The 27,627-nt window shown below is 42.6% G+C and overlaps 1 protein-coding gene across 15 annotated transcripts in view; it reads right to left on the bottom strand.

Annotated features, from left to right (window-relative positions):
- The window catches only part of SNX25 (sorting nexin 25), a 108,648-nt gene that overhangs the window by 2,208 nt on the left and 78,813 nt on the right, over positions 1 to 27,627 (bottom strand). For 2 of the 15 annotated variants that reach the window (XM_027122625.1, XM_027122633.1), the window contains 10 exons: positions 26,446 to 26,577; positions 23,953 to 24,225; positions 20,847 to 21,011; positions 17,670 to 17,801; positions 16,225 to 16,341; positions 14,481 to 14,621; positions 11,945 to 12,058; positions 7,756 to 7,920; positions 5,852 to 5,969; positions 2,170 to 2,236 (listed from right to left, as the gene is read on the bottom strand). In XM_027122625.1, coding sequence (XP_026978426.1) covers positions 2,170 to 2,236; positions 5,852 to 5,969; positions 7,756 to 7,920; positions 11,945 to 12,058; positions 14,481 to 14,621; positions 16,225 to 16,341; positions 17,670 to 17,801; positions 20,847 to 21,011; positions 23,953 to 24,225; positions 26,446 to 26,577 — 1,424 coding nt within the window. The other 13 variants (XR_003436231.1, XM_027122632.1, XM_027122626.1 and 10 more) reach the window with 13 other exon arrangements.

Here is a 27,627-nt window from a genome sequence, read left to right as displayed (position 1 = left end):
AGTGGCTTTTATCTGGTTACCCAGGTCTTCCATAAACCCTACTTCATCAAATTCCAGCCAACCACTGGACTGCTGCAGAGAGCAGCACAGCTCACAGAGCCAGAAGCGGTGCTGAGGTTGGGAAGGGAAGTATCTCTGCAGAAAATGGGAGCAGAATCACCTTTGACTATTAGTGCAAGAAAGACCTGAAGTTTCAAACTTAATTCGCGAATAATAAATCAAAAAGCCCTTTAAGAATCTGACTTCCCAACCAGATTTTTAAAGGGACAATGTGAGGTTTTCAGAAATAATATCTGAAATAGATGTTTCAAGCCCAGCACTTTGCACACAGTAACTAGTCACCAATGAAGTCTAAATTCCACTGTGAGTCAGAACCATGGTAATCCTGTTTGTAACTGCATGTCTCCTAAGATACTTCCCGATACTGCTTAGAACTGTGCAATTCATATCTAGATCAAATAAAATAATTTTATTAGTTCAATGGGGCTTTGGCTTTGAGAACCTGCTGACCTGCCTAAGTAAAATCTACATAAAAACACAGCTTGTTTTGCCTGTAGTCTTTGGGTTACTCACCAGCACTGCGTGAAGAAATGAAGAAGGAAAATTTCAGTTTGCAACTTAAAATTAGGTGAGTGACTTACCAAAGGCCATTACCTAAGCATTTTCTATCAATTTAGGTCTGACTTTGTATTAACCAAAACTGGAGGAAGCTTTTGCAGCAATTCTGGGATGTGAAATTACAGTTGGCACAAGGCGAGAGGCACATATTGTGCTGCTACTTAATTTTATGATGTGTCCTCGTCTGCCTGAGGCAAAACAGCACAGGGCCAGATGCTCCGTAATTTCTCTACCTGATAAAAAAGCCCACTGAAACCCACAGCCTGAAAATTCCCTACGTGGTGCCCCTCCCCCGCCTAATGTATTCACCACTCTCAAACCACAGATGCTCATCTTAAAATTAAGAGCCAGTATCATAAATAGGAGCAGGGAATGTATGCATGATTTTCTGAAACTGAAAAAGAAAATAAGTTAGCAAGTCTGGAGTTCTGAGAAAAATAGGGCCATTTTGAAAAATTCTTTATCCCAAGGCCTGTCAGTACTAAGGTTAAGAGGTTTGACTCAGACTGAAACTGTAAGTTAAACAGGGCATTTTTCCGCTTAAAAGCCCACGATACTAAAAGTCAACTAAACAAGCCACTAACACCATTTTTTTCCTGTGGTACACGGGCCTTTCACTGTTGTGGCCTCTCCCGTCGCGGAGCACAGGCTCCGGACACGCAGGCTCAGCGGTCATGGCTCACGGGCCCAGCCGCTCCGCGGCATGTGGGATCTTCCCGGACCAGGGCACGAACCCGTGTCCCCTGCATCGGCAGGTGTACCCTCAACCACTGCGCCACCAGGGAAGCCCCACCATTTTTTTAAAAAACTTAGAAATAAACAAGTAAATTTTGGTTTATGACCAGAAGGAAAATATATTCTATTTGCAACTGAATAAAAATATAATATGGGGCTTGTTTAGTTTACATTTTTTTTTCCCCTTAGTTTTAGCAGTTGACTCCCAGTTTTTGTGTGGGGACATCATAATGCTACAGCCTCGTAAGCACTGGGTACTGGGCATAGAGTATAACCCTTAGGGATATGGGTAACGTGATACAATTCAGAATACACATATGGCTTATAATAGTGTTGTAGGGTACACACACCCCTCATGGATACCTAGCTATCAACTAACGAGGAATTACTATTTTAATATCACCCCAACTCTAAAAAAATATATGGTTTGCATTTCCCTTCAAATAAATACCTGCCGTGCGATGCTCATCCTACTTTCATTTTGGCTCAGAGTCTAAGCCTTAAACTGATCCACATCATGTGACATAAAAACGCTGTACCCAAGATATTAAAACCAGTCATCATGGTCAACAGAGAACTTTCCAGAACAATCTTCTGACCCTCACCAACCAGCCTGCCAGAGCCAGCCCAAGCTTGTTATCTGGTGCACCGCGCATTCTGGAGGAGACAGTCTTGTAGAAATCTGCTTCCCTATCCAATCTTAGAATCATATCAGAAATAAAGAGAGAAACGAAAAAACCTTTAGTTGGGGATGTAATTGGACTGTTAAGGCAAAGGCTAGGGCATGAATTCAAACATTAGTTTCGTGCAACTCACTTGTTGATGGTTCTTCCGAAAGTGACCTGAACGAGAGCAATTAATGTTCTTCTCACCCATTTAAACACTAAAATATAAATCAGAGGAAAAGCATTACCACAGGCTATCACAATCGTGACATTTTCATAGCAGCACAAAGCATAAATCTTAACCACGTCACTCAATCCAAGTCTGGACACTAAGGGGCTTTGATATCCACAGAATTTGGGTCTAGGTTAGCAAACTTCTGCCCAGGAATACTCGAATGAATAAGCTTTCATTTTCTACTTTGCAACTGATGAGAGGAAACTTAAGACTTCTTACAGCTTTTCAATGCCTAACAACAGCTGAGCTAGCAAGTGGAACTAAAACTTCACTTCATGTGTCCCCGGGCTACTGACGTCTGTTTTCCACTAGCAGACAGTGCAATTCCTTTTAGATTTGTGCCTGGCTTGTTGAACCCACTGTTCTAATACACGGCTCTGAACGAGAAGCATCTGTAGTCAGATGTTGACAAATATTTTGAAATATTAAAAAATTGATAGGTCTACCTGCTCCCTTTTGAATAGTAGTTTGTAGATCATGCATTTTTATATATTTTATGCCCGTGGGGGAAGAAAGGGGGACTGGGAAGCCCCAGGATTCCGAGTGAGCCATGGACTCATCGCTCCTGCACCACCGCCCGGAGCAGGCGGCCACCATCACCTTCTCCAAGCCTCAGTTTCCTCATCTGGAAAAGGACAGTGTTAGCATGTACTTTCGTTTTGCTGGAGAGTCATGGCACTACTTTGTGTGAAAGAGTTTTGTGAAGGGTCCTACATATCTAAACTTTTACTATTAGCATTAGATTAGGAGACACATTGTTATAAGTGTAGAATATGAATATAAACCAAAAGAAGGCAAAGAAATGCTGTGAGGATATTTTTGGTCTGCAAATTGGAATCGAAACCAAATATTCCGCTTATATATTCACTTCCATCCACTGCAATGTTTAGCTAGTGACACATGACTTGGCTATGCTGGGGCCAAGAATTCAGGGCTCCTGCACCAAAGGAGTAAATTCACAAACACCTCTGTACAAGGGAAGGCACCCAAACAGAAATCAACAGTTAACACACACTTGGTGCTAGACTTTAACACATTCTCAAGTCATTTCTAACTTTAAAAATGGATCTAAGTGTCCAGGTGCAGTGGTGGTAATCCTTCAAGTAAGTGTCAAGTCCCGGGGTCAGGACCACGCCTCAGAAGTGCCCTAAGTGTTGATGGAATTCAGAGCGCGCTGCAGGCGTGCCCATCTGAGGCTGGCGTCCCGGCTGGGAGGGGTGTGTCTGGCAGGGATGAGAACTTCCCTCCACCTTTCTCAGGCAGCAGACAGGTAGCTCAGACCCAGAGGGTCTGGAGATACAAGCAACTCCGGGAAGAGTGCCGGACAGCCGAGTGACTGGTTATAAATGTTTAAAACAGCTACACTTCTGGTCCATTTTCATAAACTGAACTAGAGCAGGAACCCAAAACGGCTCTGCTAGATTCTCTCCCATCACTGATGCCCCTGACTCTACGACATCTTCCTGCCCTTCTCTAGTCCCCCACTCCAACACAGAATAGCCCCATTATTCTTTCCAAGGACTCATTCGTTCGAGGCCATGGAGGCAGCTGCAGCAACACTAGGATTTTGCTGATGGCAAATATATCACATCTCATTATCAATGATGTTCTGTTTACTCCCCTCTGGAAAGTCACTAGCAAAACCAAATATTCTGAGCAGGTGCACATGAGGGAGGAGATGCACACCACAGAGAGGACTTGGAGCCCTACTCCTGCCTGACTGCCTCTGACACGTCCACCAGGCTTCTCAGTCTCTTTGTGTTGCAGAGAACACGCTGACCCAAGGCCAAGATGGTGCTTCCTCGTTCTTACCGACTCTGTGGGACATGGGGAGGACTCATGATTTAATGGGCAGACTTCACTGTGGAGGAGCCAGCCTCCGGGTTTGGGGGAGAACTGTTTTTTCCGGCCTGTACTGAACCAAGTTCAACACCAGAACACATCTTAAAGTGTCGGACCAGCTATAGCTTTTTCATCTGCAAGGATCCTTAATAGCTGGACGATATTCCATCATGTGGATATTTCTTAATTTAACTATCACCCATTTCTGAATTTAGCTTAGTTCCAATTTTTCCTTACTGTAATTATGCTCAAATGAACATGCTTATATATAAATCTCTGCCTGGAGTTTAGAATTTGTGTCTATTGCTTAATGTGAATTACATTTTTGAAACCATTATGTTGTAAATTCACTGAAGAAAGAATCTACCTCTGAGATATTTTTGTTTCCCCTATGGAGCTATATCTAAAACATAAGCTCCCAAAGTGTTTGCTGATTATTTTAAGATTGGCTTAGAGGAAGAAAAAGTTCAATGACCAAAACAATCCCGGCACCGAAAATTTTCTTGCCTATTCATTCATTCATCCATCCATCCATCCAAGCATTTTCATTGATCACCTACTATGCATCAATCGTTGTAAAGATACCGAGGATTAGAAGACATAAAAGACGCGCCCAAGCCTGTAAAAGCACTTGAAGTTTCTTCATCTGCGAAGAATTCTTTAAGCGACATGTTAAGGGATATATAAATAAGAAGCAATGCACAGCCGGCTTCCTGCATAGGACCAACTCCCAGCCCACCTTCTTTGCCCCAAGGGAAAAGATGCTCATCCAAGTGGGCAGAGCCCAGGACGTTCTCCAAGCAACGTGCTCCCGGTTGGAGCACTGCTGTGCCTTGCGAAACCCTGCTCCTCTTGTGCGCTTCCTCTGCTAGGCGCTCAGCTGTGCCTTTAGGCACCTGGCACACCTCTAGCTAGGACTCGAGGCTCCAGGTGTGACCGAGTATGCTGGCGTCGCCATTTACAGGTTGGGGACTGTGGAAGGTGAGGGTGGGTAGACAGTCCTATTCAGGACTCAAGACTAAAGCCAAGAAGTACCGTTTGACCTTTCACCCCAGTACTGCTTCGGGAGAGAGGCACTTGCGCAGGTCTTAACAAAAGAGTATTCTGATCCTCTTTTTGCTCTTGTTTCTTCTAAGTACAACTCCCCTCAGGAACTATTAGGGTAGGATTCCTCACCTTGGCACTGCTGTCGTTTGGGACAGGATAACTCTTTGCTGTGGGGCTGTCCTGTGCACTGGAGGATGCTTTAGCAGCACCCTTGGCCTCCGCCCACAAGATGCCAGCGGCGCCCTCCCACGAGCTGTGACAACCAAAACTGTTTCCAGACATGCCAGTGTCCCCTGTGGACAAAATGCCCCCACGCCCCCACGGATGACCAGTCCTCTAGGGAGGAAAGGAGGCTGAAAGCAGGCTCGGGCGTCCCTGCGTCCCTGGCCACATAGTCACCTTTAACAACAGGGCTCTTCCTCTGCTATGCAAAATTAACTTTTGTATACCTTTTGGTGATGAAGCAATGAGGCTATGCTAAGTCACATAAAAAGAAATTCAAAGCATTCAAGCTTTCTGTATACAGAGGAACATGGTGCAGGGTAAAGCAGGACCCTAAATTCCATGAGTACAGGGATATCTGTCCTAAGGTTGTGTCCTCAGAACCTATTGTACGTGTGTGTGTGTGTGTGTGTGTGTGTGTGTGTGTGTGTGTGTGTGTGTAACCACTTAACCAGCAAAACCACTGAATAGTAATAAAGAAGCTTACTTCCTCGAAGTTCAAAAATCTCCCCAATCAGCATGAAACATGGTTCAGCCAAAGAGTCTTTCCTTCCATCCACGTCATCACCACAATCTGACAGGTCACTGTCCTCCTCTGCCTCCTCCTGGGGGAACAGTAAAGTCACAGGAAGCAGCAGGCCACTCATCCAAGGAAGGTGACGCGTTCCCCTCCCAGGGTCAATTCCGAATGTGCACTTATAGTTCAACCTCACACAATCCTTCAACTTCCCTACATGCAGAAACCTATGCATTTTCACAAAGAGGCCAAAGTGTATCTAAACTCAGGGCATAGCTTGATCCTAAAGCCTCATTCAAGGTCTAAAATAATTCTGAAAAGCCTCTGTCACTGTATTAATGAGGAGTGAATTCGGAGATAACAAAACAGCTTTCTAACCATTTTGAGTTTTAAAAGGAAGGCTTTTTAACTTGAAATATTTTAAATTCACTGTTTTTTTAAAGACATGTATAATTTAAAGTAATTTAGTTATTTTTAAAGCTCTGATTCAAGCTTTTATTCTGTACTTCAGCTAGTCTCACTTCTTGATCTGCGTTATCAGCAAATTTCCGTTGAAAACTCATTTATGCCAGGCACCAGGCTAGTGCCAACGAGTGTGACGTGGATCCCGACTTTGAGAGGCCCTTAGCTCTGCGGGGAGGTGGCCAGCATGCACGTGGCTGCTTCTCCAAGCAGGGTGAAGAGCTGCAACAGGGGTGCAGACGTCAGGCAGTGGAAGGACAGCTGAGGAAGTTCACTCGGATGTGTGCGGGGGGCAGCTGAGGCTGCGGGAACAAGCAGCGGCCCAACGACAGGGCCTTGGGGGCGTGATGAGCAGAGCAGAGCAGAGGGCTGAGAAGTCAGCGGCCGGAGGGGCACCCCCAGCTTCACTGCACGTCCAGCAGCATCAGAGGCTGCAGGAGGCTGCCGGTCGGCCACTGGCCTTCCTCCTGCCGAGAGCAGTTTCCCGGAGTGACTGGGCCACAGGGTGAATCCCAAGAGGTGCAGGGATAAATGGGAGGTGACAGAGGGGAGGGGCCAAGTACGGCCAGACGTGACACGTGTGGCGTGCAGGAAAGAGGCGGGGAGGTGCCCAGGAGGGAGGGAGGCAGGCAGGCAGGCGGAACCCTGTGGTTCGTGGGCTCTGCTCCAGCTCAGGACGCGGCAAAGCAGATGCTCCTTTCCACGGTTACTTCCCTCTGTCCAAGCTCGTTAAACCAATTCTGGTGAAGAGGCGGTGGCGTCTGGCATTGAACTAAGGAGACGCCACATTTCGGAGATGGTCTCGTGCAGCTTGTTGGAGAGCCAAACGAGGGGCCGCAGGCCTCAGCCAAGTCAGGGGCCCCTGGAGGGAAGCCCGAGGGCCAGGCATGAGATGGCAAATGTCTGCAGCCTGTCTATTCACTCCTTCACTCACCCGCATCACTGCGAGGTGCATCGTGCTTCAGGACGTGACACGGCTTTCCATTCCCTCAGATAAAATCTAAACTCCTCAGCGCGGCGGCCTTGCCCCTCCTCCTACCCTCGGCCTCATTTCCTTCAGCGCACGCTCCCGAAGCCTCCCCTCGGCCCAAAGACCTGCTGACTGTTCCGCACACGCACCCTCTGCTCCTGAACCTCAACGTTAGCTCCAAGCCCTCTGCGGTGCCGGCCCCCGTCCTGGGCGCCGGCCAGGCCACCTTCCGCAGAGGGCCTCCCACAGAACCTCCATCCACATGCCACTCACCTACCTTGTTATCAACCCTGTCCCCAAATATGACAGCAATGGTGACTCAAGGTATTTGCTTCCTCCCCATCTGTAGCAGGCCTTCCACAAACACCTGCCACATCAAACAGCCTCCAGAAGACGTGTGCTTAAATATGCTTCAAAAACGTACAACCTTCAGACAGCTCACCTCCTGATGGGAGAAGAAGTCGCGAGGGAGTCTTTCCAGAAATGAGGATAATGAAAACGTGGACTTTTTCCCCTGCACGTCAATAACCTTGAGGTAGTCAGGAGAAGGGCTCAAAAAGGCATAAAGTGCTTCACTCTGACACAGTCTTTCATCTGAAAGCAGATTCTGTGGGAGAAAGAGGATTAATGCCTCCTGCGTGGTTCGTCTGTGAGCTGGGAGCCACGAGGAGTGAAGGCAGAGTTGACTGTCCCGGGAAATTTACTTTCATCGTAATTCTGAACCTAAAACCACTTCCCTTTCCTCCTGAAATAAAATATATTAGATGAGTTCTCACCGAGCTTGATGGCAAACTGCACTCTGTGGGTTAACTGGAGCGCCCTGCTTGTGCTCAGGGCGACGTGAAGTCTCACTGTGCAAACTGCCTGCGGGTCCGGGGGCTGCCGCCTTCAAAAGTCATGGGTGTTTTCCGCACACTACACAAGGATCCCACCCAACCCTTTCATGGCTACGTGCGTGCGGACTTTGTACATGAGCTGAAAAAAGAGCTTTGGGTTGTCACGTGGTGGTAACTGCCTGGCAGCCAGTAGTTTTCTGTCCCTGTGCTCCACCTTCCCCAGGCAGCGTATGTTTACATAATTTTATAACTGTTTTTATTGGCCCATAAACTGGAAATGTGCTCAAGTTCTCTGGCCTTAGGAGAAAGGAAAGGAGAACGTGCATCACGTTGACGTATGAAGCAAGTACTACTGATAAGACAGGAAAATTAACAATGTGACCACAAGAACGTGTAAATGTCTGGTGCTCACAGATACAGGGTTTAGGAATAAATGAACCAATGAGAAATCCTGCCCCATGGATGATGTAACTCCCTGGGGGGCTGGAACACTGGGGTTCTGATGGCAGAACCCTCTCTGCTGGGAGAACAGGCTACATTCTGGTCCCAGAGGAGTTGGTCCATGACGTTCACATTATGTTTGCTCAGACGAAGCTTGAAATCTGATAAACCCTGTGACCCTCCCTAGAAAAGCACCTCCGAGCAGCCCAATAGTGCCACACTGGGGACGGGGGTCCCGGGCACCCCCCCACCGCATTCCAGTGGTCGTCAGCTTCCTGTGTCCTGCGGAAGACTGGCCTGAAGATGGAGGTTCTGCCTCAGACGTGGGGAAGGAGATTTAGGGGACAGGGAGTTGGGGTCACTACTGCCTTCCCAGGCAGGCCCCCGAGCCTTTATTCCTTTTGTAGAGCATTAGATGCTCAGCTGCACGTGAGGGTGGGTTAGGAGTGAGACAGCCTCCCTCCACCTTGATTTCCTTTAGCTAATCTCCACTCCAGCACTCTTTTATCAAATAGTAGCAAATGATAACCAATGCTAAGTCTCAAATAATGCAATCAACGTAACTAAGGAAATCATTAAGGATGACAAGTCTTTGGACTAAGTTATATACTATCATGAGGGAAAGTAACCAAATTGAACATGTATGAGAACTTAGAAATGTTCTCAAAGATTATGTCTATGGGGCAAGGTGTAATTGGGATATTATCACATCTTCAAGCTGAGAATATAATCCTAATTCCCACTCCTTCCCCCCAAAGGCTTAGAGCACGTTGTCCTACACAGGTGGAGTCTCTAAGAGGACTAGTCAGTGTGAGATGAGGAGAGTAAAACATTCCAGGAAGAGCGAACAGCACGTGCACACCCAGAAGTGGGTGCCGCACTACTGCGGGGACGGCTAGAGTAAGCTGCCTGTGTGTGAGGGACGACTGGCTGGATTACTATCTATTATCACTATACCTCGAAGGGAACCATGTGTCATATATAAATACTCACACAAACACACACTCAATGGAATCCTCTTTTCTGGAAGGTCCTGTGGACCTAATAATATCTGCCTTTCAGACTATACCTTTTGCATCTTGCTTTTCCTGTCTGCAGCTGGTGGGATGATATTTTGAAACTTCAGTTTGCTGTGTAATCTACCTAAAGTTATTAAATAGTGAGCACTTTCACGTGAAGTCTTTGAGGAAATGAAAAGCAATTTAAACCATTACTTTCTGACTTACAATCCTCTTGATCAAAAGACAAATGGCCCCTTGAGATGCCCCTTCCACCTCTTCAGGCAGATGGTCCCCGCCCCCAGCCTCACCCACGCCACCTACTGGCAGCACAGAGCACATGCTTCTCTTGGCACCAGGGCAGGAATCACTAACCCATTTCCATCACCAGCAACCCAACAGAGGCACAAGTGACCCCTCCCTGCATCCCCAAAAGTGCAGGGGGCACCCCGGTCTCTGCAGCACAACTGGAAAGGCAGCTGAAGGGCTGGAAGCGCCAGACAACCCGAGACCCTCCCTCCCCCAACAGCAGAGGCTGGAAGGAAACGGAAGCATCAGCTGCAAGATCCCAGAGCTACACACGTGGGGCTTCACAAGCTTCGATTTTGAATAATACATATTCGTTTCACAAACAAGACCTTTAGTTCATCTGAACAATTTAATCAGGTACAATGCTTGAGTGGGTTTAATATTTCCTAGACGTTCTGAATCAGCAACGAGATGGTAATATTTCAGTTTTAAATTCTCTCCTGTAATAGCATTTAAACATTAATGATTCTCTATCCCAGTTCTGCCATAATTAAACTCGGAAAGTTTTTCAAAGGTGCAATTATTTTATTTCCTGAGGGAAATATATACATATACATATATATATATATATATATATATATACACACACACACACACACAGATTTATATATTTATAAAAAATATATATTTAGAGAGAGATGAATATATGAGAGAAAAATAGTTAGGAACTTGCAAGGGAACTCCAGCTAAAATGTACCTACTTTAACTATGATTCACACCCTGGTCCAACTGAATATAACATAACCTTTACTAAGAATTTGGCAACATCCATTATTAAGTCTCAGGACTTCTAGCTACTACTGCACTGGCAAAAAGTGTTTCACAAAGCAAAGGTCCATGCCCCCCGAGAACTATACGGGCTTTGGGGGCTGTGGTGTGAGCAACTTAACAAGACCCTGAATACAGAGGCCCCACCTAAGGAAAAAATAAATAGTGGTTTGCTACTGGAGACAGTATACCTTTGTTCGGTCTTATGTTCTAAAGATAGAGTGAAAGAAACCAGTTATGCGTTTAGAGGAAATAAGGAAACTACCTTTAGAACCTTGCAGTAGGCAAGGATTTCTCCACAAGCACAAAAGACATTCACCACAAAAGGAAAAAAAATGGATAAATTGGACTAAATTAAAATTGAGAACTTATGCTCATTAAGAGACTGAAAAGGCAACCCACAGAAAGAAGATAGCCACAGCACATCTGCTCTGACAAGAGATGCACATCCAAAACACACACGAAACTCCTGCAAAGCGATATGGAAAAGACAGGCAACACGACTGAAAAGCAGACACAACTTTAACTTCACAAAAGAAACCGTCCAGTGTGGAGTGAACAGAAGCCTGCATGCCGCTGGTGAGAGTGTACAAACCGCTACGACCACTCACAAAAACTGAAAACCCCAAATGCCTAGGGATTCCCCAGCAGCTATTCACCGAAAGACAAGCACTGACAGCTTATTAATAGCCTCCACCTGGAAACTCTCCCAACGCCCATCAACAAGAGCACGAACAGACTGCAGGGGTTTCACGCCAGGAGAAGCCCATTCAACAATGAAAACGAGAACAAAAATGAAATCAAAGAACGGTCTGCAACTGAAATAGCCCTATGGGAGGACCTCAGGCCCACGATCCTGAGTGAAGGGGGTCCACGCCCTGTGACTCCACTCAGGTGAAGTTCAAAACCAGCTGTAAGCGCGTGGTCGTGAGTCGGGACCACGGTCACCTGTGGTGACGCTGGCGGGACTGGTGACACTCTGTCTCTGGGACTAGGTGCTAGTTATGAGGGTGTGTCCAGTTTGTGAAACTGGAGAAAGCCGTACACATGGTATCTGCATTTTCTGTCTGTAGAGTATACATATATATACACACATATACATACATATATCACCAAAAAACAAACAAACCCCAGAACCCAAAACCAAAGATATTTTGAGGATCTGTCCTGACCTGTGAGAACAGGAAGCAAACAGGCAAACTCTGAGAATGATGACGGTTCAACCCCCAATAACCCCCAAATAACTAATTTTCCTCCCATATCCAGAAAGTTTGCTTACCTGTAAAAACTTATTTAATTGATTCTTTGACTTTTCCATAAACTTTTGATCTACAGATTTGAAAGGCAGCTTGCTAAGAGAAGGCAACTGGACTTTTTTTAAAGAAGGGAAACACTGTGAGGGAAAAAAATTATATGTTAGTATATTGAAATTACATTTAAATCTTTAAAAAAATTTTAGATTTTTAATAAGAACAAACCGAGTATCCTCTTCCTATACTAGGTTCCTCTGAGACTGAAGACCTTGAAAACCTCCCTGTTCTAACCAGGCTCAAGGAATCCGGAAGAACAGGACATGTGACCAAAAAAGCTAACGCCTGTCCCTGGACTTACAAACGCCTGGAAGCTGGAAATTGTGGAGCTGGGCTGGGAAGGTGGGTCTGCACCACAGGCACGGAGCACAGTGTGTGGGGTACGGACACGTGGCTCCCAGCAAGAACTTTTCTCTTAGAATGTGCTCTGTTTACAATATCTCTGTAAAAAGTTATCAGGGTTGACAAAAGAAGACCATGGAGAGAAAGAATAACTCAGGTTGTAGCTTTATCACTGCCTTTCAAGGGCAAACTGCAGAATGTAAATATATTAATAATAATAAAGTATGTTAACAGATAATAAACTTCCCTCTGTGGATTAAATCCTGCATTTTGCCAGGCACTGTGCTAGAGGCTGGGTGTGTGTAACGGCTCTGAGTCACCCCTACTTTACATATGGGACAACTGAGGATCGGGGCTGAAACCCACATCCATCTGGCCATCAAGTCTGGCCTCAGTGCCCGCAGGACTCTGCAGCCTGCCCCTCAGACGCCGGGAGGACAGTGGGTTCCAAATGCTCCAGACGCTGCCTCTTCACTAAGGCACTGGGGCCACTGGAATATGCTGACTAGATCACTGGTGCTGAAAAGTAAGTGAGCACAGAGTGCCTGCAACGGCCTTCCCTCCTACTGTTTTCAGGGTCACAGCAGCCCCGACAGGGACCTATCACAGCTGTCAACAGGAAGAGTTCTTTCAAAAAATGAAAACTCCAAAAAAAAGAAAGTAAGTAAGAAAAGAAAAAAACTCACACAATATGAAATGCCAAAGGTGAGAGAAGAACCCAGGAATCAGGCCACAGAGGAAGAAATATAATGAGACAAAAGGACAGACGTGAAATTTTATAAGGCTTGTTTCCTCTAACGCTTCAGAGCAATTGTTCTTGATAGAAATTACTGATTAAAAGTGTTTTTAAAAAATCACCCTAGAAGAAAAGGTGAAAGGAAATAGACATATTTCCTTTGCAAAAGAAGGGTCTGAGAGGTGACCGTAGGGTTTTACCAGCATCAGTTCATTCTGAGCAAGAGAAAAATGGACTTAAGTGAAGGTAGAAACAACTGAAGAACACTTTAATTGCTGGGGTAAAGGGCAATTAGCTCCAGTAGATGGAGAGTTAGAGAAGATGCAACTCCTGAGAAAAATGGGAAAATCGTGAATGGAAACTAAGACAACCTGGATTCTAGTCCTGCTTTGGCCGTTATGTATACATCCTACTATGAGTCAGTTAAACTCTCTGGGATCACGTTCCCTCATCTATCAAATAAAAGAACTGACCTAGATTAGTAGCTTTCAAACATTTTAAACTAAAATCCACAGTAGGAAATACATACCACATTGCAACCCACGATGCACATGCAGATACATGCATCCATATATTATATAGTACACACACCTAGACATAACAGTACACATACCCAAACGTATACACACCCAGACATACAATACACACACCCAGACATACACACATCCATCTATGCAATATACACACCCATACTTATAATATACACACCCATAAAACCGAAGCAAAAGTACCATGAAACAGTGCTCATTACTACTACTACTGTAACTACTACTAATAAAAACAAATAATGTTTACTATGTGCAGCACGTTCTTCTAAATGCTCTGTACACGCTTATTCCCTTCATTCTTACAACAGCTCTGTGAGATAGGTAAGGAAGGCACTATTAGTATCAGTAGAATACAGATATTAATAAAAAGAGGTATAAAGAGAGAGAGTGACAGGTCCAGGTCACAGAGCTGGTAAGTAGTAAAGCGAGGATCCAAACTGGATCCAAACTCGAGCAGCCTGGCTGCGGAGTCTGTGCTCTCAACCACCGCACTCTATGGATGCAATTCCTTTATGTGATGAAATGCAATATATTCTATCCTCTTTCTATTGCTGCAACCCAGAACTGATCTCACTACCCGCAGTGGGTCACAACTGGCAGCTCTGAAACCAATGGCCATCGATGCTCCCCAGCTCTCCTCCAGCTCTGGGGTTCTGGGGGATACAACGGAGGTCAGACAATTATCTATCCTGAAGGATTTAGACTAGACTAGATGGTTGATCTTCAAGTAAATTTCTAAACGTCAAGCTGAAAATGCCACTTTGCCAGTATCAACAGCAAAGGAGAAAGATGAATCCGTTTCTTTGTGTGTAAAAATTGAAATGAGCTCTTAAATCTCTTCTTCAGTTATTCTAAATCTGTGTTCACAAGAATTCATACCTCACTAAGTTTCCGGTGTAAATTCTGAAACTCACTGAGCCTTCTGGGGACTGTCCAGTTCTTAGTTTCAACTCCTCCAACTTCTTGTAAGCTTACCATGACAAAGTAACAGGGCATTTGTTCACCATTCTCTTCTGTAACCTTGGAAAAAACAGACGAACACAACAGCAACGAAAAGCACGGTGAGCGATACGGTAGGCAAGACGTTTAAGTGTCCCCCAGGATCTCCCTCTCCCTGGCGTGTATGCCCCACACAGTCCCCAGGACTTGAAAATGATGGGTTCTATTCTGGCAGTTAGGGCATGTCACATGGACAAGCAACCTTAAACTAGGGCCTAATCCTAACCATGTGGGCCCTTTCAAAGCAGAGGGATTTCTCTGGCGAGTAGCAGAAGAGGAATCAGAGGAAGCACGAGAAAAGTCTGACATGTGCCACTGTAAAGATGGAGAGGGCCATGCGGAAAGGGTCTGGGAGTGCTGCCAGGAACTGAGAGCAACATCGTGCTGACGGCAAAAGAACAGAGTCCTCAGTCCCACAACCACCAGGAACTGAATCCTGCCAATGACCTGAATGGACCTGGAAGTGGATTTTCCCCAGATTCTCCAGACAAGAACTCAGTCTGGCCAACAACCTGATTTCAGCCTTACGATGCAGAGAACACAGTCAGACTGCGCTGGACTTTCAACCTACACAACTGTGAGCTAATAAATGGGTGATGTTTTGAGCCATGAAATGTGTGGTAATTTGTTGTGCAGCAAAAGAAAACTAACATAGCAGACTTAACATCCTAACTGGGTTTCCTTGAAAAAGCAAATTAACAGGAAGCGAACAGGTGTGAGAGACCAAAACCTCTCTCAGAGAAGGATGAGGGTTTCCCCAGTTTAATACAGGATTCCACAAGCTGTGATTTCCATTTTCGAGAAATTTCACATTGGGAGACCTAATTTCCCCTACCTCCCAACTTAAGGTAATTCTTAAACACTTACACACACACCCTGTCATAATTCACAATAGCCACCATTGCTCTTCATGTAAATGGATGAGAGAAGAAACAAAAAGGAAATACATTGAATCTAAGCTTGAATTAGTGTCATGAACCGAAATTAGAGACGAAGAATCAACAGAAAGGCAAGGGAAGGAGACAGCGAACTTGCCTAGCACCGGCTGAGCCCCACCAGGTAGGATCACCGTGCCCCTGTGAGGACGGGGGGTGGAGGCGAGCACACAGCTCACGGCGGCTCAGCCCTCTCAGAGCTCCAGGGAGGCTGGCACGAGGCAAACACATCCTCCACAGGTTCGCACACGGGGCTGCTTCGTGAACTCTCGGCAGTCAGGTGACCCCTCTGGGTCCATTTCCGTTATCTTTTCGGGAACCAAGGTCGCAGCAAGCCCCTGAGCGATAGCTGATCACCAGGGCAAAGGGCCTCGTGAGGGTTTTTCCTCCTCTCCTCCCTCCCTCAGTATTTGCCTTTGGAAGATAGTTATAATAAACTGTGAAATGTCAGAGGCAGCTCTACGCAAAGGTGAGAAGGTGACAGAATGTGTGTTCTCTGCCCTCCAAGGGCCTCCTGTTACCTTTTGACATCACATCCCCTGAGCTCCCCCCTTCCTAGATGTCCATCCCAGAGGCAACTCCATCTGTGGTGACCAAGCGTTTGTACACGGTATTCCAGGCTCTGTGCAACCTTCCCTCCCCACTGCCCTCCCCTCCCCTCAAGAAAGGTATCTGGCCCTGCAGCTCACCTGAAAGGGAGGCTCAACAAGCACCAAAGACAGACTAAGGGCACTTGGTAAGCTCTCACGCAACACGTGTGCTGTCAGGCTGGCTCCTGGAGAACATGCGTGGTGTTGCTGCCTAAACTAGAAGGGAATTTAAGACTGTGAATTCTAAGCCCTTCCCCCGGTAAGAGTGTCAGGCCACTGAGTTGACGGGAAAAGCAGGGATGGACACATAAGTTGGGCAGGTGGGCCCTTGCAAATCTCAGGAGCTGAGTATTTGACCAACCATTTGAGGCAATGATGGGGCCAAACAGTCACAATGACTTACTCAGGATCTTGTCATTTGTGTGCTATACGGTGGACCGGACTTTCTCTTTTTTTTAAAATTAATTTTATTGGAGGAGAGTTGATTTACAATGTTGTGTTAGTTTCAGATGTACAGCAAAGTTATACATATACATATACATATATTCATTCTTTTTCAGATTGTTTTCCCATATAGATTATTACAGAATATTGAGTAGAGTTCCCTGTGCTATGCAGTAGGTCTTTGTTGGTTATGTATCTTACATATAGTAGTGTGTGTGTGTTCATCCCAAACTCCTATTTTATCTCTGCCCCATCGCCATGTTTCCCCTTCGGTAACCATAAGTTTCTTTTAGAAATCTGTGAGTCTGTTTCTTTTGTAAATAAGTTAATTTATATCATTTTTTAAAATTAGATTCTACATATGACTGACATCATTATGATATTTGTCTTTCTCTGTCTGACTTACTTCACTTAGTAACATCATCTCTAGGTACTCTGGACCTGACCTTCATCTCCAGGTTTCGACAGTCGGGCAGGTGGGAAGGAAGGAGTTGTCAACACTAACAATGTAAATGCATAGAAATATCTTTCCTTTAAATGAAATTATTTTTACAGACAAAAGAAAAGGGATACAGTGTATTCTGAAAACTATTGTCCCATATCCCTCAGAGAATAGCAAAATATTTTCTACTTCAAGGGAAAACATATTCATTATTAAAGATCTGAGAGCTATTGACATTTGAGCCACTGAAGTCAGCAGGACGGATCAATCAGAAACACATTTAAAATTCTTCATCTCCAAATTTCAAGCAGTGCTTTCCATTTTATTTCAACCCTCAGTGGAAAAGTAAATTGGTAATTCAAGGACATTAATTGTTCCTATCTGAAAGTTGCTTATGATTCCAATGAACAAGGACAACTTTCTGTCTGAAGTGGAGGGAGATCAGATCTACACCAGGCAACCCAGTAACAGCTCCCAGTCATGAACCAGAGTGAAAATACGGGGTGAGGAAGGCAAGACCAATGCAGTCTAGAAGAATGAATATAAGTTTTCTATTCCCAACCTTAATTATTTGGAACAAAATCTTGTCTGATAAAGTCAAACTTAAACTTTGGAAATAAATACCTAATAAACTGGGAAGAAAAGCAGACAAACCTACCTCTCCACTGGTGATGGAGGCTTTCCACATACCGAGGTTCTCACACCACCAATCTGTTCTTGCCATGTGCAGCTGAAGTTCTGTGCGTTCTTTCTCTATTAGAATTATTTCCTCCTTCAACTTAGAAACAATCTGCCACAGGAAAAACATCCTGGGAGTCATGAAACCATCTAAAATGCTATGCAATTCAGCAAAGTAGCAGGATACAAAATCAACACACAAAAATCAGCTGTGTTTCTATACACCAGCAATGAACAATTCAAAAAGGAAATTAAGAAAACAATTCCATTTACAATAGCATAAAAATAATAAAATACTTAGGAATGAACTTAAGCAAGGAGGTGAAAGACTTCTATGATGAAAACTACAGAACACTGATGAAAGAAATTAAAGGAGACATAAGTAAATGCAAAGACATCCCATGTTCATGGACTGGAAGACTAAATATTGCTAAGACTCAATGCTACCCTAAGCAATCCACAGTTTCAACACAATCTCTATCAAAATTCCAATGATGTTTTTGCACAAATAGAAAAATCCATCCTAAAATTCATGTGGAATCTCAAGGGAAACTGAATAGCCAAAACAATCTTGAAGAAGAACCACAAAGTTGAAGGACTTACACTTCCTGATTTCAAAATTTACTGCAAAGCTACACTAATCAAAACAGTATGCCATTGGCATAAAGACAGACATATACCAATGGAATACAATAGACAGCCAAGAAATAAACCTTTGCATATATGATCAAATGATTTTCAACAAGGGTGCCAAGACCATAAGTGGGAAAGGACAGTCTTTTCCACAGATGGTGTTGAGAAAACTGGATCATCACCACATGCAAAACAATGGAGTTGGGCCCTTACATAATACCATATACAAAGGTTAACTCAAAATAGATCAAAGACCTACTCGTAAGGCTAAAACTATTAAATTCTCAGAAGAAAATATGGAGGAGTTTCATGACACGGGATTGGCAATGAGTTCTTGGCTATGACACCAAAGGTACAGGCAACAAGAGAAAATACAGGCCAAATGGACTGCATAAATTTTTAAAACTTTTGTGCAAAGAACACTATCAACACAGTAAAAAGGCAGCTCACAGAATGGGAGAAAATATTTGCAAATCACTTATTTGATAGGGGGCTGATATCCAGAATATATAGAGAACTCCTAAAACTCAACAACAAAAAACAACCTGATTCAAAAATGGGCAACGTACTTGAATAGACATTTCTCCAGAGAAAACAAATAGCCAAAAAGCACATAAAAAGATGCTCAACATTACTAATCATTAGGGAAATGCAAATCAAAACCACAATGAGATACCACCTCACACCCATTAGAACAAATGCTATCAAAAAACAGAAAGTGGGCTTCCCTGGTGGCACAGTGGTTGAGAGTCCGCCTGCCGATGCAGGGGACACGGGTTCGTGCCCTGGTCCGGGAAGATCCCACATGCTGCGGAGCACGCAGGCTCAGCCTGCGCGTCCAGAGCCTGTGCTCCGCAACGGGAGAGGCCGCAACAGTGAGAGGCCCGCATACCACAAAAAAAAAAAACACAGAAAAACCCCCAGAAAGTAACAAGTGCCAGTAAGGATACTGAGAAACTGGAACCCTTATGTGCTGCTGGTGAGAAGGTAAAACGGTGCAGTCACTATGGAAAACAATACAGAGATTCCTAAACAATTAAAACAGAACTACCATATGACCCAGCAATACCCCAAAGAAGTGAAAGCAGGGTCTTGAGATATTTGTACATCCATGTTCAAGGCAGCATTTCTTACCATAGCCAAAATGTGGAAGCAAACCAAGTGTCCATCAATGGATAAATGAATAAACAAAATGTTGTATATACATGCAATTGAATATTAGCCTTAAAAAGGAATGAAATTCTGACACATGCTACCATATGGATGAATCTTGAGTACGTTATGCTAAGGGAAACAAACCAGTCACAAAAGGACAAACACTGAATGATTCTACTCACAGGAGGTACTTAGAGTAGTTAAATTCATAAGAGGCAAAGGGAGAATGGTGGTTGCCAGGGACTGGGGGTAAGGGATGGGGAATTACTGTTTACTGGGTATAGAGTTTCAGTTTTGCAAGATGAAAAGGAATTCGGGAGATGGATGGTGCTGGTTATATAACAATGTGAACATACTTAATGCCAGTGAACTGTACACATGGTAAATTTTATGTTATGTATACTTGGCTACAATTTTAAAAAATAAATAATTTTTAAAAAATTCTATGCTCACCGTCTCCTTGGATCTCTTTTAATGAGAAAACCTATAAGGTTATGCAACTCTGTAGTTTGAGGACAGCAGCTTTGCCTCAACTTTGCCTCATGGCTGCATGTTCAACTCTCCTAAACATGCAGCCCACAAGGACCCTCCTCAGAAAGCCTGCACATCCTGCATTTTATCATCAGTAAGGGCTGTAATGTTCGGTTCCACAGTCAGCACATTTGCTCCCCAAGGGCAGGTGTTAGACTCTGTTTCACTGATTCTTCATGGTGACCAGCACAGCCTCCTGCACTTACTCATTGCTCAGGCTTCTGAACGCACATTCGAAAAGGGCCAGAGGAGATCACTTTGGGGAAGCAAGGAGTGCCAGCCATGCCTCCCTACATTAGGGAAGCCTCCTTTTTCGACCAAAGGGGCATGAACACAAAGCAGAAAGCCACACCACCCCTTGGGTGTGAGGAATGCCACAGTGAGATGCTGTTTACATTTTTTAAACTTTCAAATTCTGTTGGTTTCTAGCGAAACAATGTATTTCTTGCATAATTCTGTGAGGTGCTCTAAGTTGTACTTGCAGTGTTCAAAAGAAAAAAAAATTTTAAGACTGTCCTTGCAGAGTTAACTCACTTCCAGAAACAACTGTGGCACAAGGGGAAGCTCAGCCCCTTCCCCAAAGGCACTGTAGGCAAGTCGGACAAAAGACACAGAGTTACAGCTGAGGATGGGAAAGAACCCCAAATCATAATAGATAAAAGACAAATGCTTTGCTAATTCTATACTAGAAGCAAAAACAAAAAACAAAAAAAGCCAATGGATCTTAGAGTTGAAATTCTTTTTAAAGAAACACTTCTCAACATAAACTGAAAACTACTATTTATCAAATTAGAAAAATGGAAACTTTTAAAGACAACCTCGAAAGCAGAAGAGTTACCTTCTTGTCAGGTTTTGGTGCATTCTGAATAGAATTTAGAGCTTGCCTCTTATAGTCAAGTTTCTCATTTAGTTCTCGTAGTTTGTTTACAGCAAAACTGGTTTGTTCATTAATCCGACTGGTACCGTCATCCACAGATTCCTCACCAGCCTCACCTCCCGGGTCCTGGGGGAAAACATCACATGAACCACCATATCTTATAGTGGTGGAATATTCCCTAAGTATTACCTATAGTATAGGTTCTAGATCATTACAATACACTGCTCCAAAGCACTGGATTCCACTACGAATCCATGGTAGAAAGCCTAGAAGTAGACTGTTTTTTCTCAGCTAAGTGAAAAAGCAAAGGATCAATATTTAGAATCAAAGTAACTGGTATTTGGAATTGCAGTGAAAAAAAAGAAACATTTAATAGCCTAGCGAAAGGCCACACCACTATTTCCCAAATAGTATACCCAAGGGAACCTGCACAGAACAAGGAAGGCAACTGAGTTATCTTCCCAGCTCAACCCAAATGTTCTGTGCCTAAATTTTGACAAAAAACACTAAGACCTGGCTTCCTTTTGGGCTCCTAAGAATATTATGAAAAATTCACGCGTGTCCCTTTAAAATAGAATTTTAAAAGGGTTCCCTGGTGGCGCAGTGGTTGAGAATCTGCCTGCCAATGCAAGGGACACGGATTCGAGCCCTGGTCCAGGAAGATCCCACATGCCCCGGAGCAAATAAGCCCGTGCGCTACCGAGCCTGCGCTCTAGAGCCCACGAGCCACAACTACTGAGCCCATGCACTGCATCTACTGATGCCCCCGTGCTCTAGGGCCTGTGCTCCGCAACAAGAGAAGCCACCGCACCGCAACGAAGAGTAGCCCCCACTTGCCGCAACTAGAGAAAGCCCGCGCACAGCAACGAAGACCCAACACAGCCAAAAATAATAAATAAATAAAAATAAATAAATTTAAAAAAGATGTGCGTGTCTTAATCTTCAGAACCTACGAATACATTAAAATAGAATTCCCAAATTCCCACTAGTGAAAGTATTTTCAGTATACACTTTGCTCAGTCCTTATTTTTACTAATCAACAGGTAGATTATTTTACAAGTAAAATGGTTAGCATTGAAAGTGACTTAAGATTCATAAAGGACCACAGAGTTTGGAAAAACCTGAACAGATTACCAGCAAATAGCATATTAGTAATTAGATTCATGAGCAGCAACAGCATGAAAAGAACTGCTGAGAACTGTCTTCTGGTTCATTTACTTCTTAACTTCCTTCCAGATTTTTTTGTCTGATTTTTATTAATTGTAACAAACAGTAAAAGAAATTTTTCAAAGAAAAATAAAGTATTAATAATCCCAGAACACCAAGCATTTTTGTATATTCTTTCTAATCCTTGTCCATGAGTATATATATTATGACATCGTCCTACTCCTTGTATACATTCAAGAGGGTATTCTGCCTTTTTCGCATAATATACAAGGCTGTATATTTGAGGGTATTGTAGTCTTCCAAGTTATAACTGCTATGGCTGCATAGTATTCTATGAATTGATAATATACTGAGGCATTCCCTATTGCTATGGGTTGATTCTGCTTTTTTGCCTTCCCAAAACCTAAAATAAACTCCACTGTGCATAAACTTTTTTTTTCCTACATTTTAGTTCTTTTCATAGGATAAATTTCTAGAAGTGGGACTACTGCAACAAAGAGTAGGAGCTTTCAAAAGATCAGTGATACACACCACCCTGCTCTGAATGCTGGGTGAAGATGCACATTTTTTCACGTTTGTTTACTATTTATTACCTTTCATATTAACTGTCAGTTCAAGTCCTTATTCAGTTTATCTGTTGGGTATTGATTTGGACAAACTTTTCACAACATTTGAATATTAACCATTTTAATTTCTGAGGTAGAGAGATCGGTTTGTTTTAGCTGGGCTATCCTAAAAATAAAATGCAAGGAGTAACGAGTTTTGGACCAATTAGTTCAGTGGTTTTATACACTGAAAATGTAAAGAACCAAGTAACAAAACTTTCTTTCAAAAGTCTGAATGAATGAATTTACCAACAGTTCAGAGACATCTGCTTCTAATACCATCATGAACAAGTACCTGATTCCTCAGGGCTTGAGATACAGTGAACTGGACAGAAAGAAAGAATCCAAGATAAATTACAATCTTTCTATATAAGGTGATTCTAAAACACTTTTCCTTTGTACCTTCAAAACCTTCAAACTCATATAGGTCATTAGTAGTAAAGGGAGACGGCAACTGGGGCTCTCCAAAATGACCCAGGACACTATAAGAAAATCAGACTTCAGGTATGGCTGGACAAGGTTTCTTTCAAAACATCTTAATTTCATCTGATTTTTTTTAAACTCCAAAATATTTCCTGCAGACTCCTCCTGCATCATCTACCTCTCCTCATTTCTTCCCAGTCCTTTTTGTCTGTTCTCCAGCGGGACTGTTGTGCTAATGATTCTCTTACTTGGTCACAAATGTCCCACCCCACAGATTTTCTGCCCTCACTTTTCAGGAGTCAAATCCAGCTGTGTCTCAGGCAGACAGAGCAGGGGGCGGTCTCTGACTCAGCAGCGGCTGGTGGTACCCAGCTGGTCAGAAGGACAAAGACAGAAGTGAGGACGAGAAGCAACAAGTAAGTTCAACTTAAAGTTCCACTTAAAGTGCTGTATGCTAAGATGCAGAGAATGGACTTGAGGACACGGGGAGGGGAAAGGGTACGCTGGGACAAAGTGAGAGAATGGCAAGGACATGTATACACTACCAAACGTAAAACAGACAGCTAGTGGGAAGCAGCCGCATAGCACAGCTCGGTGCTTTGTGACCACCTAGACGGGTGGGAGGGAGACGCAAGAGGGAGGGGATATGGGGATATATGTATATGTATAGCTGATTCACCTTGTTGTACAGCAGAAACTAACACAACATTGTAAAGCAATTATACTCCAATAAAGATGTTAAAAAAAAAAGTGCTGTATGCCAAAAGATAAAGGTGCGTGCACACCAAATCTGGCTCACAAAATCTGCACCCACATAATCATATTCAAAGCTTATCCACTCAAAAGGGAGCAGAAAGTTAAACATGACTCACCATTTCATCCTTGTTGGAAATCAACTGGGAGACATGCTTTTCTTCCTCTTTTATCATCAATTTCTCATACAGATCACTGACAATAAATGAAGGGTAATACCTATCCTTCAGCATCTCATAAACGTCTCCCTGGATTTTGCAGAACACTTCGATTCCTTTATTTCCTACAAGACACTGCTGGATTTCTTTGTAAAGTGATTTTTCCACAGATATTTCTTTGCTCTCCACGAAGAAATTCTGGTAAATTTCACCAACTAATTGTGGAATTTCGTTCTGAAAAGACAGGAAGATGAAGAAAGTAATACCATCTCTGAGAAAAACTATTTTCTTCTGAATTATCTGCATTTTAAAGGTGGAAGGGAGACATCATGTAGAATGTAGGATGAGTGTGCAAAGGCTTTTGTGGGCACATTCAGGGCCAAGGGGTGAGTGTCAGACCCTGAAAAAACAACTGGTTCCTTAAAAGGAACACTTTACGTTGAACAGTTAACAAATGTAATTTCTTTTTAATGCTGGAAGGAAAAAAATAAGAATGAGAACAGTTCTCTTCTTGCAGTGGATTCCTTCTCATAAATCTCAGTTCCACAGGAATACAATTGATCAGCTAAATTCAGTATGACTTTTTCATCCAGTAAAAATAATTAGAAATGCCAACTTCTCACTCCAGAAGAAAGTCAATATAATAATTGTATAATTAGGGCTTCCCTGGTGGCGCAGTGGTTGAGAGTCCGCCTGCCGATGCAGGGGACGCGGGTTCGTGCCCTGGTCCAGGAAGATCCCACATGCTGCGGAGCGGCTGGGCCCGTGAGCCATGGCCGCTGAGCCTGCGCGTCCGGAGCCTGTGCTCCGCAACGGGAGAGGCCACAACAGTGAGAGGCCCGCGTACCACAAAAATAATAATTGTATAATTAAAGAAAGCAAGAGAAATATTCTTCAGAATGATGACTTACTACATTGTAATCAAGCTTGTATTACACAGCTTGGTCTTAAGGTCTCCGCCTAAGTGTACTAAGCCTAATTCGGAAGTGCAAACATCTCATTAACATAACCTTTACATTGCCACTATGGACAACTTATTAACTCTAGAAATGTTATGAAAAGTCTTCGACGGTAGCAAAAAATGAAGACAAACGACTTAACGGATATTATGAATACAACAAACAATCCGGAAGTTTTACATCCAAATCAGTGTTGCTAGGTCAAAATACAGCTATTTGAGGAAGCTATATCCTCTTATTGCATTGACATTTTCCAACTTGTTTTCAGTAGTTTAGGACAATTTTTTAGATTGCTCTTTTCAATATTCCTCTGAGAGCAGCCAAAAGTCAAGCTTGTAGTCAAGTCTGGTAAATAAAATATGTAATAAAGTTGGCAAATATAATATTGAGTAAAATGAGGTAATTTGTGGCTTATAAATGAACAATGAAAGACATTCCTAAGAAGATTTAAAAATACTATGAGACTGGATTTAGTTTCTTAACCAAAGTAGTCTGTAATTTATGATGTATTTTAAGTTGGTATTCAGCCCTAGCAACATTCATGTGAAGTGCAAATGAGTAATTTAATGTACACAGTGCTGTTTATGCTTACTTTAATAAGCCTCTCAAGAGTGGCATGGACATACATACACTACCAAATGTAAAATAGCTAGCTAGTGGGAAGCAGCCACATAGCACAGGGAGATCAGCTCGGTGCTTTGTGACCACCTAGAGGGGTGGGATAGGGAGGGTGGGAGGGAGACGCAAGAGGGAGGAGATATGGGGATATATATATACATGTATACCTGATTCACTTTGTTTTAAAGCAGAAACTAACACACCGTTGTAAAGCAATTACACTCTAATAAAAATGTTAAAAATAAATAAGCCTCTCAAAATGCACGTATTATATATGTTGTACATATTGTTATGTTTTTAGACATATATATATATATACACACACACACACACATATTTCACACTCTTCAATTTAACTCTTAAATATATGTCGAGAACTTGCCAAGTGCAAAACACAATGCTTATTGTTGGGCTTTGTGCTGTAATAGGCATCTGTGACCAAAAATTATTTTTTGTCTTGCTTAACACAATCATATTTTAAATTAAAGGAGGACAGTTGTGTAAAATGTGCACATAAGGTTATGAGATTGAAGTATAGGTGATAAGACCAAATTTATTGTAACAGCCATGTGGGTAATAAGTATATGCCTTTTTTATAATGGGTTAAAAAATAACTACCTGAAACTAAATTCAATAATTGGGAATATTTGTAAATCTTTTTTCCTTGACTACACATTCAAAAGCACTTTTTGTAAAAATGAAATCTAATTCTATTTACCATTATGGGCTAGAACATAATGCCGATAATATATTTGGTTTAAAGTATTCTTTTAATGTATCTTATCTTACAGCTTGATTAAGAAACACAGACATACTGCCTAACATACAAGTTTTCATCAGCTAGTGATTAATATTCCTTTGGGCCTATATATCCTACCTTGTGAGCATTCTTTAAATATTCCACAGACTCCCAAAAGCTAATCAGAGCTCTCTTGTCCATCCTTTCCATGTATGTTCGAAAGTGCTCTCGGTAGGAAGCATTGGCCAAGATATCTTCGAATTGAAGAATCTATGAAGGAAATTTAAGAGAAAGTTTTTAAAAATCAAATTTCAAATATCAGTTTGCTTTAACTTCCAATGGATTACTTTCTACATTCAGGAAAAAATGTCTCATTTTCTAAGTTCATAGTCAATGTAATAGAGTACAGTAAATTTAAAAAGTTTACTGAATATTCAAAATGCACATATTCAATAAATACCAATTTTCTATTAATCATTCATTCATTCAGCAAAAGATTTATTTGGCATCTACTCTGTATCAGGCACATTTCTAGGAAATGAAACAGACAAAAATCCCTGCCTTATGGGATGTATTGCTAAAAGCAATCGTGCCAATAATAGAAAAAGTGAAGAGAAATATATAAAAGACCAGGAAGCTGGAGCCTAATAATTTGGCATTTTTGCTTTCCATCCTATTTTCATATAGCTGAGGAAATCTACAAATGATTTCATACCTTGTCTTTTTGTTTATAATATCACATTCGTTTAAAAAAATCTTTTGTATGCATTTTAATTGGCCCATAAAACTATTGTAGAGATGTATCACAATTACTCCTTTGTTTACTATTTTGAATGCTTACAGAAAAGAAAAACTACTATCTGAAGACACAGTGAGATCAATCTTGAGTATGGACAGCAGATGAGCTTCATCATAATTCATGACTCAACTAGGAGAAATGCCTCAAATTAATTTAGAAGGAGTTTAACTCCTATATCCTTAGTTATTAATTAGTAATAAAAATGATGTCTATGTATACTGCAACGAAAAGAAAACTTACATTTAAGATTTTTAAAATTAATATTGTGGCAATTGGAAAAATTTCAGAAATGTTACCAGTTAAGATCTTTCTAAAATCAGGTGCATATGATCAATGCATGTTCAACTCTTTCTGCCACTGACAGTAAGTCCTCAATCTGTTCTGTGGACAGAAAGGGCAGGCATTTTTCTAATAACTTTCGATAACTAAGTAATCAAAAGTGATCCCTTGCTACAGACCATTAATATTTAGGATTTAGTTTACTAACTTTGGGAGACCGTAGCATGTATCCTCACTTTATG

This window comes from Aethalodelphis obliquidens, unplaced genomic scaffold (genome assembly GCF_003676395.1).
Source record: "Aethalodelphis obliquidens isolate GAN/ISIS:26980383/991018 unplaced genomic scaffold, ASM367639v1 scaffold25, whole genome shotgun sequence".
Lineage (NCBI taxonomy): Eukaryota > Metazoa > Chordata > Mammalia > Artiodactyla > Delphinidae > Aethalodelphis > Aethalodelphis obliquidens.
The sequence above is the reverse complement of the archived record's forward strand: the minus strand, read 5'-3'. Positions and strand labels throughout refer to the sequence as shown.